Source organism: Lygodium microphyllum, chromosome 18 (assembly GCF_053477565.2).
Source record: "Lygodium microphyllum isolate KBCC chromosome 18, Lygodium_microphyllum_v1.1.10, whole genome shotgun sequence".
In the NCBI taxonomy this organism is placed as follows: domain Eukaryota; kingdom Viridiplantae; phylum Streptophyta; class Polypodiopsida; order Schizaeales; family Lygodiaceae; genus Lygodium; species Lygodium microphyllum.
In genome coordinates, this window is record NC_141152.1 from 6,863,677 (window position 1) to 6,875,946 (window position 12,270).

General features: G+C 41.1%; 1 protein-coding gene across 1 annotated transcript; it reads right to left on the reverse strand.

The window, feature by feature from the left end:
- Positions 1 to 3,838: 3,838 nt before the first annotated feature.
- On the reverse strand, positions 3,839 to 7,300 carry LOC148020547 (pentatricopeptide repeat-containing protein At2g33680-like; the record flags this gene model as incomplete). The annotated part of the gene is made up of 1 exon (XM_087699385.1): positions 3,839 to 7,300. A coding segment is annotated over one exon (2,571 nt), but the record flags the coding sequence as incomplete, so codon positions are not given.
- Positions 7,301 to 12,270: the final 4,970 nt, after the last annotated feature.

A 12,270-nucleotide genomic window follows, 5' to 3' on the forward strand; every position in this document is an offset into this window, starting at 1 on the left:
TTTCCACCACAATGCACACATTGGACATGTGAGCATGTTGGTCGTCTCATCATCTCCTGCAGTTTGGCTATGTCTATCCTAATCTCTGCTAGGTCTTGTCCCAAATTAGTGCCCTTCCCTTTGTCTTGCGAGCTTGGGTCTGTGCATCTCACTATAAGCTCGAGTTGTCGGCCAAGGCTTTGTAGAGCTCTTCACTTCATATTCCGTTAATGAATACCATGGATACCACTCTTTCAGTTGGTCTCTCGCCCATGGAGATTCTCTTGAAGAGGCTCCTCACATGGGTTACATAATCTCAAATATCCTCTTTTTCTCTATGCTTGACGTTCGTGAGTCGCATTAGCAGGTTATCGGAGTATCCAGGTTCAGAAAATCTCTTAATGAAGATATTTTTAAAGCCACTGAAATTGGTACGCTTTGCATCATCCAAACTTGTGTACCATGTCCTCGGCCCTTGTCACCTAAGCATAGTCTGAAAGCTTGGGAGCGTTAAATAGGATCGATGAGGCCGTTGGCCTCGCGTACATACTCAAACTGTTTTACAAAGCTGAATGGGCTGTTGTTTGCTTATTGGTATTTGTCCAACTACTTCACCACCACAGGAATTTTCGATTGGGTCTTAGAGCCTTGATTAACCCCTAACCCTGCTAGTAGGAATGTTGCTAATGCTATAGTGCTTTGCTTTGCTACCATGTTATCTAAAAAACCCCTTCATCAGAAGCTCACTCAGTGTGAGATCTCCTTCTAGCACTCTCTCTCTTTGACCAATTTCTGCATACTAGGGCTAGCACTCTCTAGATCTCTCACATTTCCATGCTCTGGTGTAAGCTCCTAGTTTGTTGATCCTAGTTGTATGTGGCTAGGCCTTGCAAAGCCTTGCGTGCCAACTTCCTCTCCTCCTCAAGGTTCACTATGATGTCCTCTACCAATTTACTGTGGTGTTCTAGCCAAGTTTGAGTATCGTATTTGTTCACTAACTGCTGGACGACCTCACAAAAATTCCCTAGATCAAGTTCTTCATTGCTTTTACGGCCTGAGTTGCCCTCTTCCATATCCAAGGCTTCCTATTGTGCCAAGTTGTCGATCAAGTTGATAAAGCCGAGTAGATCCACTTCCACAATAGTGTCTATCCTTGTTGAATCCGGCTTTTCACATGTGTTCCTTGCTTGGTCCTACTTTTGGGGATTCGATCACCCTTCTATGTTCTTGGGTCTCCTCCTACTGGTGGGTTCCTTAAAGGTTTTATGTCTGAGTGAATTCCTTGTTAATTACAACCAGACCTCATCTTATCCTCACTCCATGTGTGTGTTTGTGTGTGGATGTATTCTTTTCTATGCACTGTGTGCAACTAGGCTCTTCGCTTTCCTTAAATGTGTTTCAAGTGATGGAAATTAGAGTGAGTGAGAAAACAAAGTGTGCGTAGCTCTAGCACTCTTATCCATGGGTCGAGTAGATAGGGTTGTATATTCGGTTTCTAGCTATCTTCGCCGACTTCTAGGGTTTTTCGTCGTGTTATTCTATTTAGCTCATTCAGGGTCAAGTTGGAGTCTTACAACCAGCCCACAACAACATACACGATTCCAGACTGTTCAGTCACGATTTCTAGGTGTGTAACTACATGTGAGATGTTCAATGGGTTCTTCTGGCGCAGATCATGCTTCTCATTCGTCAGGATTTGTCAAATTTCCGGATTTTCTTTCTCAGGCTGTGTTCGATTTTGAAACTCAGACGTCCGATTTACCAATGTCCGATTCTAGGAATCGGATAGGGTTAGGTCTGATTGTCACAATCGAACAAGGTGTATCTGATTGGATGACTTGAGTTGGTGGTCCGATAGGGGTGCTTGGTTTAATTCGAATGTATATCCGATTCTGTGGTCCGATTGTTGTGATTAGATGGCCGAGCGTCTGATGGGACGTATTGTGTCCGATTCCTTCTCGTCTGATTCTCGAAATCGGACGAAGGTGGTCCGACTTGGAGTTAGTATGATTTTTAAAATCAGATATGTATGTTCAATCTGACTAGATGGCTTATCCGAGTCTGGTTCTAGGAATCGGACAACCGTCTAAGTCCGATTTTGGGAATCGGACACTACGAGAAACGTTCAATTCCGCTGGCCGAAAACGTGCACCGATCATGTTTTGCCACAAATTTTCACTCTAATATTGCCACTACCTCAAAGAACCTCAAGAAATCAAGCACTGGTAGGCCAAGGGCATCCCATACCTGAACCTCACCGAAAGCTTCGATTGATCCGACGTAGACTCATGACCTGCCATCTCTCTCTCTCTCTCTCTCTCTCTCTCTCTCTCTCTCTCTCTCTCTCTCTCTCTCTCTCTCTCTCTCTCTCTCTCTCTCTCTCTCTCTTTCTCTCTCTCAAAGCCAGGACTACAATTAAGGCTTTCCCTGGTTACCCAAGACCTTAAACCCTTGCTAGCCAGTACCTTAGCCTTCTCGATCACTCCGCTTGCGACTCTAAGACATCTGAGCACTTTTTTTTTCTGTTTTTTCCTTGTTATTGCCATATTTAGAACTGTTTTACAATAGAGAACCTTAAGCTTCCCACTCTGATTTCTCTCTTCTATCCTACTCTAATTGTGACAAAAATCCAAAGCAAAGCACTGAATTGATTTCTCTCTTCTATTCTACTCTAATTGCGATAAAAATCCAAAGCAAAGCACTGAATTGATTTCTCCTACTCAACTAATCATCAAAAACCAAAAATACTTACTTGTAGTACGAATTATAGACCCAAAAGCTCCTATCTATCTCAAGCTCCAGTTCGAGAATGAAACCCTTATTCGATGCTCAATTTGAAACACGCAAGCGCTCAAGCTTGAATCCGTTGGTCCCTACAACGGAACCAAAATGTAGAGGTGAGCTCAAGCTCAACCGCCAAGACCCATATACCGCTTATTGTTCAAGCGTTTCAAGTAAGCACTAATGGCTACCTCTCACATAGCTAACAAGCTATCCCTCTCTACCAGTGTAGTAAGCTTACCTAAATGTCCGATTGAGTTGCTTCCTCTCTCAAGCACTCCGATAGCTCCACGATTCGTGATATACGCTTAAGCATCCTTAAGCCTCTTGCTCCAAGCTCCATCCTCCATAGCCACGTACGAGACGAGATAAGATAATAGAATAAGAAAAATAAGAATAAGAAGAGACGAGATAGTGAAGGGCTTCACCTCCAAGATCTCTCATCCTCACATACTCCCTCCCTCACCCACTCACACTCCCTCCCTCAAGCACTCACAAGCAAGCAAGAGAAAAGAAGAAAAGAAAAAGAAGAGTCAACTTTGCCACACCCAAAGAATGAGCTCTCATTCACTTTTTGAACTTTATATACGAAACTTAAAATCCCTTTTAGACGGTTATCCCCTTACTCCTCTTTTCTTATATGGCCGCCGACCATGGCCTAGGGCCTTTTTCCCATTGTCCTCCTCTCTTCCTAGCTTAGCCCTACCGCCTGTTCATGGTTACAAATTACATAGGAGAGAGCCTGGCACCCTTTTACAGAGGTTTTGGCTGCACCTTTATATTTAAAGGTGCACCTTCTTACTTTTGGCTTCTTGTGGCTTCCATGGTTACATTTTGTATTCCTAATGGTTATTCCCATGCTTTTAGATTTCTTCCAAGCCCACTCTTATAGGGCATCCTTTTTCTTTTTTTCGCCTTGCACTTTTTCTCTTAATGCCTCGTTTTCTGCTTCCTTCGCTTTGCAATAAACAAGGATTGAAATCGATGGTGGAGTCATCATATATTGTGACAACATTAGCAACATGATGTTAGCAAAGAACCCAATCTACCATGCCATGAAAAAACACATAAAAGTGCACTCACTTCATTAGAGAGATCATTGATGGAGAGGTTGACTTGATCCATGTCAAAACAAATGACCAAGCTGCTGATATCTTTACCAAAGCATTATTTAAAGATAAGTTTGAGTATTTTAAGAGTGCACTTGGAGTATTACCTTTGTAGGCTCATTCTGAGCTTGAGAGGAAGTGTTAAGAAATAAGGCATAGCCTAAGCCTTATCCTATGGTTGTATTAAAAGTAAGTATACGAGAGGCTATGTAAAGAGTCCTAAAGGTCAAAGTGTCTATCTCTTTGTTTATGAGAGACTTGAAAAAGTAGACAGTAAAAAAGACAGAATCAGAAGAATGAAGAGGAAGAGAATGAAAAAAGCTTGAGCCTCCATATCCATGTCTCAACCACCTTCTGTTGTGCATCCCCATCGAATCTCTCATGTATTTTCAAAGACAAATCCATGGCCAATACCTTGTCTTCCTAAGCCTGAATAAAGTAAAAGGAAGGTTAGAGCAAAAATAAAAGTGAGCGAAAAAGAAAAAGATTAAGTGTCGCCTCATGAGAGCTTGGTAGGTTCTTGGGTACCGAGTACGGCCGATGCCTTACTCTCATTGGGTCACTCTACACTCAACTCCCTCCTTTTTACATGCTCTAGTATGGAAACTTTAAAGGGAAAATGTGTTAAACGAAAATGGAAGAGTGTACCTTCTCAACCTTTAGAGCCCCGTTACACACAGGTTTGTCCTCTATTTTCTGTTATATGTTTCCCTGTTCAAGGTCACCTTGCAAAAATGATTTATGCAAGCACTTTCACTTTCTTAGGGTATTTGCAAATGCAAAATGTGACTTCACTTTCTTTTGCATTTTGCATCATTATAACTAGCCAATAATACCCACCCACTATGCACATGAGAAAATCATGGGCACAAAAGAAAGTGATCCTCATGCCCCATAGGAAAAGACACAGTCACATCTGCCCATGGCTTTTTCCATGCTTGCTTTTCCACTCTCATAGCTTCAACCTTGTCTGCATCTCCTTCTCTCCCAGCATCTGCATAGATATTACCCATACAGACATATGCTGCAGCATCCTTTTCATCAAATTGCACTGCATGTTCAAAGGCCAATCTTCCAAGCTTCATATTTGCCCATTTTCTACAAGCACCCAAGACAATATTCCACACTGTAAGATTAGCAGAGAATGGCATCTCCTTGATCATTTCTACAGCCCTCTCTAGGTACCCTGCTCGGGCATAGAGATCAACCATGCAAGTGTAGTGTTCTAAAGTTGGGATGAAACCATAGACATTGCTCATTGTATCAAAGTATAATTGGCCCCTATCCAGCAATCCTGCATGACGACATGCATTAAGCACAATTGTAAATGTGACCAGATCTGGTTTTATTGCTTCAACTATCATTTTGTCGAATGAGTAAAAGGCATGATCAGTCTGACCAAGTAGGGCATATCCTTCAATAAGTGAACCCCATGTAACTGCATCACGAACTGGAAGCCTATCAAACACATCTTGTGCTCTTGCAACCAGGCCACATTTGGCATACATAGCTACCAAAGCATTGCCAACCACAATCTCCTTCTCTACCAACCCTCCTATAGCAATCTGGGCATGTATTTCCTGGCCCTTGTCTGTGGCTCCTGTATTGCCACAGGCTTTCAAGATGCAAGTGTAAGTAATTCTATTTGGAGAGACCCCCTCCTGTTGCATACGATCGAAACACCTCAGGGCCTGTTCACCATGCCCATGCTGGCAATATCCTGAAATTAGCGAATTCCAAGAAACTACATCCCAAACATGAAGCTTGTCGAACACTTCTTGTGCTTTTGCAACTAAACCACATTTGGCATACATATCTACAAGAACATTGCCAACAATAACATCTTTTTCCAGTAACCCATCTCTGACTATCTCACTGTATATTTCTTGACCTTTTTCTGCTCCTCTTATATTGCCGCAGGCTTTCAAGATGCAAGAGAAAGTTACAGCATTAGGAGGCAAGCCCTCAAGTCGCATTCGTTCAAAGAAATTCAGTGCCTGCTCCCCATATCCATGTTGGGCATACCCTGTGATTAGTGTGCTCCATGTCACCACATTCCTAAATAGAAGCTTGTCAAACACTTCTTGAGCTTTTGTGAGATGGCCACATTTTGCATACATATCTACCAATGCATTGCCAACAGTCACATCTTCTTCCAGTAACCCCTCTTTGATAATGATAGCATGTAAATATTGACCCGTGTCTAAGGCTCCTTCACTGCCACACGCTTTCAAAACACACAAGAAGGTAATCACGTCTGGAGATATGCCCTCAAGTTGCATGCATTTGAAATAGTTTAATGCTTTTTGACCATGCTCATGCTGAGCATATCCTCCAAGTAAAACATTCCATGAGATAATACTCCGGACAGGTAGCTTGTCAAACACTTCTCGTGCTTGTGCCAGTGAACCACATTTAGCATACATATCCATCACCGCAGTGCCAACAACAATATCTTTCTCCAGTAATCCCTCTTTGACAATATCAGCATGTATTTCTTTGCCCTTCTCTATGGCCCCCATGCTAGCACATGCTTTCAGGATGCAAGCAAAAGTGACAGAATTTGGGGAGACACCCTCCTGTTGCATTTGTTGAAAATAACACAGAGCTTCTTCACCATGTCCATGATTTGAATATCCTGCAATCAGTGAACTCCAAGTAACTACATCCCGAAATGGAAGCTTGTCAAAAACTTCTTGTGCTTTTGAGAGTGAGCCACACTTGACATACATATCTACCAATGCAGCACCAAGAACAGCATTGTTTTCTAGCATTCCCCCTCTGACAATCTCAGAATGTATTTCCTGGCCCTTGTCTGCAGCTTTCATACTGCCACAGGCCTTCAAGACGCAAACGAAGGTCACTTCAGTTGGAGAAAAGCCCTCCTGTTGCATCAGTTCATAGCATATTAGTGCCTGCTCACCATGTCCGCATTGTGCATATCCTGCAATTAGCGCACTCCATGAAACCACATCTTGTGCTGGAAGCTTGTCAAACAATTCTTGTGCTTCTGCAAGTGAGCCACATTTTGCATACATGCTTATTAACGTGGTGCAAACAAAAGGGTTTGTTTCCAGTGAGCAATTATCAGCATGTATTTTTCTCCCTCTGTCTAAATTCTTTCTCTTGGCGCAATCTTTCAATAAGGCAACAAGAGCATGTGCCTGACAAGTGTCCTGGTGGTTGCTGCTGCGAATGAGAGTTCCCTTTTCCTCTTCCTCTTCCTCTTGGGATGTGTCATAGATTCCCTCTGCCACCCGCACTGCTTTCTTCGTCCCTGCATAAAACTCTCCATGTTCTCGAGATCTTCTCCTTCTCAAAAGTTGTCGAGCCTCAAATGTGCTATAATTGCCATCAATCCACAAGGACTTCCGGCTGGCATTCAAAGGAGAAGCTGCGTGATTCTGTGCCCTGAATTGGGAACAGGATAAAGAAAATCAACACAGGAAGCCGATGTATGTTACACAAAACACGAAGGTATACACGCGCTTTACAGCCTCTATTGCCGTCTTGCGACGCTGACGTAGCCTGGCCTTGATTCTTCTGTCCAGCCCTTTTTGATCCTGCGGTGGCTTCGCGTGGAGGAAAAAGGAACCAGCGATCGCCGTTGCGTTGTAGGAGCGCGTCCAGAGCAGAGCACCAGGAACATCAGATGAAAATGCGGGAAGAAGACGATTCTGATTCGTTCAAAGAAGAAACGTGACGTTGAATGGAGTAATGCAGGACTCAGGAGGTGAAATGGTACTTCCGAGACTCCGACTTCGTGCGTGCGGCGCAATTCACTCGACGAGGTCACCCACGCGGAACTCAATAAAAACTGGGCAAATGTCACGACCCAATTAATCAAAGACTTTCCTCAATAACACTAGGCACTCCGCGCTTAGACTCGCCTCGAAGCGCCGGGGCGGGTGCGATTTTTGGGTTGGGGGCGGATGCTGGACATGTGGCACCCGCCCCCACGTTCTCTTTCTTTTTTGTGGGGGAGATGGGGGGCTACCATGTGGCACCCGCTCCCCACCTCTCCTTAACTAATAGTATAGATGTTGTTGAAACCACGCTCTAATAATTAAGTAATTCCAAATCAAGTAATGAAGTTACACTTTCTATGGCCATGTTCAGGGCACAATATTACATGTAAGGTCCAAGTTCAAGGACCTAAACCTTCACATAAGGCAACACAAATTGCACAAATAATAGAAAATAGTATATTGAATGAGATTATGATTGATTTTCATACAACACATATACAACAAAATAAGCCCACACCCATGGATATAGATATGCAAAACGTAGTGACTTCTAGGAGATTACCGCAAAGGGATAATCAAGGTCCCCCTCGATGTTATAATTGTGATTTGTTTGGTTATGTAGTAAAATATTGTAGAAAACCAAAGAGGCAAAGAACAAATGGATTTCAAAATATACAAGTTGGTTTTAGTTAGCTACAAATCTCAAAGTCATGCCAAGAAATGACTAAGCAAGTGGATGACAGAGACATTCCACCACATATTCAAACCTCCTCAACATCAAATGGAAGAATTATTTGTATAGTAAAAGTAGACATTAAAGGACACAAATTAAATGCATTAATTGATACATGGAGGTCTTTCTCATCCATAACTTAAAAAATAGTATAAGAAATAAATAAAGGGGAAAACCCTGAGTGGAAGCACGAGCAAGCAAAAGCAGGAGAGATGTGAGCTATGGAGGATAGAAGAAGAAAGCAAAATAAAGAGACACAAGATGTAGAAACTCCAATAGTCACAATGTGTGACTGACATTCCTTTATCTAACAGTCACTAAAAGAATAAAGAATAAAGTGACAATGATGGGTGTCCACCACTTGTAATGTATATGTGTGTGGTCAAGTGTATGAAGTAAATATAGGGCAACTTAGGTACGTATGTCTTTAATCCCCCAACAACCACTTAAAGGAAAATGTGTCTCTAGTGATGAGAGAATAAGAAAAAAATGATAAAGTACAAATATACATAAAGTACAACAGGATGAGAAATAGATATCATCTCATCCTATGCATATTGCCTTCCTGAGGAAGATCAAAGTGTTCCACTAAGAGACTTTTAATTAGCAAATCTACAAGATTCTCAGCAGTCAAGATCCTGACAAACTCAACAAACTTGTCCACTACCACATCTCTGATGAAGTGATAGTGTACCTCAATGTGCTTTGTATTTGCATGGAAAACCAAAATAGCACTCGTAGAATTTGAATGCAGTATAAGAGTATTAGTAATACTAAGGTTTGCCACCAGACAACCTAACCATAGGGCCTCCTTGCAAGCCTTAGTGGTTACAACATACTTTGCCTTAGTAGTAGATAAGGCTGTGCATTTCTACACCCTAGACATCCAAGAAACACCACCTTCAACAAAAGTGAAGACATACCTAGAGGTGGACTTCGTACTATCTACATGTCCTTTATAGTTAGAGTCAGTGTAACCTATGATTGTAGTGTCCTGGCTACCCTACCAAATGTACATCTCTCCATTGTCCTTTAGGTACCTCACGATACCCTTCATGGCATCCCAATGTCACTGGCGAGATGTACCCATACAGCATTCCATAACCCCCACTACAAATGCTTTGTCAAGACAAACAATTATTACAATATACATCAAACTACCCATTGTAGATGCATAAGAGATCTTGGCCATCATGGCCTTCTACTCATCTAACTAGGGACAATCAATTGAATTGACCTTTACATGGGAGAGCAAAGGATGGCCAACATGCTTAACATCTTACATATGGAATTGCTTAAGCACCTTTTATATATACGACTACTATGATAGGTAAAGGAACCCCTTAGAGCAATCGCACATGATGCATATACCAAGAATACATGAGGCTTGCCCCATGTCCTTTATCTCAAAACTCTTCTTGAGTTGAGTCTTACAAAGTATCCAACTCATCACGAGCTCTTCCAGTAATCAATATATCATCGATATAAAGTACCAAGATAATAAGGCTTCCATCACGGGCCTTCTTCATAGATAAACATGGATCCATATTACTACGAGTATATCCTTGTGAATGCATGAAAGCATTGAACTTATGGTAGCATTCCCTAGGTATTTGATTAAGGATATAAAGGCTCTTTCTCGACTTGCACAATAGGTGATCCTTGCCCTTATCCATAAAGCCCTTACACTAATGCATATAGATATTCTCATGCAAGTCCCCATGTAGAAAAGCCATTTTCATATCCATCTAATAGAGATCCAAATCTAACTGCACATGAAACCAATCATAGGATAGTCATCTTGACCATTCAAGCAAAGACTTTATCAAAGTCAATACCATGCTCTTGTTTAAAACCCTTAGCAACCAATATGGTCTTATATGTTGGTTTGGGGCATCCATGGGTACTCTTCAACTTATACACCCACTTGCATGGCACTGCATGTTTTCCACTAGGCAAAGTAACCAAATCCCATGTATGATTTTTCTACCATGAATCAAACTTAGACTATGTAGCCCTCTCCCAAGAGAAACTATCAACATTGCACATGGCCTCCTTATAAGTAAAAGGCTCACCAAAATCTGTCACCATGATGTAATCCATGGAGGGCGCAAACTAATCAAGCTAACATCTACCTCTAGTAGACCATCTCAAAACGAGTTTTAGGGCTTGTACCTTACCATCATGTCTTCCCCTTAACAATGAATGCATGAGAAGTATGGGTTGCATTCATATTCTTTTTGTTTATCTTCTTTGTGATGAGTAAGGCACCCTCAACATCTTGGAGTTTCAAACCCTCTTTAACTATGTTAACACACATGGTAGTATGGAAAGTGTTCCATGACTCATGAAGTGTCACAAGTAAGAATAAGGGAGAGAGATTATCCTTAAGCTCAATGACTTGCGAAGTCAACTAGTTGAAAATTGAGTGAAACTCATTCAAATGCATGGAGAGTTTGGTATTGAGGCTCGCATGATAAAACTAAAGCTATATGGAAGGGTGTCAAGAATGCATTTCTTCTCTAGTATGGAAAGATGATGCTTGTAAATTAGTCCCTTCCCTCATGTGAAGGTTCATGAGCTATTTTAACTAGTATATACATGAAGTAGGACTTTGCTTATCATAAAGATTGCATATCTTTTCCCATAATTTCTAGCCATTATCCATAGGTGCCATAACATTTGTTTTGGCCTCTCAAGACCATAACAGAAACATAGGACACACCGGTCTACCTGAAATAACCCTAATACTACACGAAACTTCTTGAACGAATTTACATCCATTATATGAATATAATATATCATGAAACATACTCAGACATGAAACACATAATATTCATGAATGCAGAATTGTTGTCAAGAAATATATCACACAGTTTATTGCCATCATGACCATTCCTGATGAAATAACTTGAAGTAGACAACATTAATACTCAATGAACGAGCAAAGAACAATAGGATCAAACATTAGCAACCATCTCATGGCGCTGTCTCTCATCGTATTTCATTCTTGATCATACAACCACAACTCGAATACAACTACCTGATGTTTTTAGACATGCGCCTTGACTTTCAAGTGAAACATCATATGAAAGATAAAGTCACTTTACACGTACTAATCCCATAAACCTAAATGTATACAAGTACTAAGGTATGCAATAGTACTAAATAGATGACAGAATCCAAGCCCTAACAACATTGAAATAAACATGTTTAGATAATGACAATATAAGAGTGGATTTACATAGCTCATCCAATTCATCCCAAGTATCTTGATCAATGCCTTTGGGCTTGAGACTCTTGGTTTTCAAAGGCCTAACTTGCTTCCTTTGAACTAGTACCTGCCACACCTACATCTTCCCATAGGTGAGATTAATGCCATCAAGCTTGTTAATATTGAAAATAGTAATATTATTCGAAGAACCAATCATAATAGTAGGACACCAATGCAAAATCCAAGAGAATGGGTTGCTGTAAATGACTGTAAATTAGCCTCAAAACTCAACCAAAACAAAGGTAAAATAGGATGGAATACCAAAGTAGTGAGTTGTCCATAAATTATAAGCAATAAACTGCCAAAGCACAATGTTTGCTCTCCAAGACAATGCTAAAAACTGTAATTATAGCACTAGTATAATAAATGCAATAGTGTGACAAGACCACCATAGGTAAATAATCACAAAAGATCAAGCTCCCACTGCTAGGAATATTTGGGTAGCGACCACGATATATAAAAGCAACTAGCAGTGAATACACATCCAATCGGTACTAAAATATGTCATAAACCCAAGAGAGTCAATAACTAATACATCCTAGATGCATTGACCTTGTGTATACAATCGGTACTAAAATCTATCATAAACCCAAGAGAGTCAATAACCAATACATCCTAGAGGCATAGACCTTTTATATGTAAGAT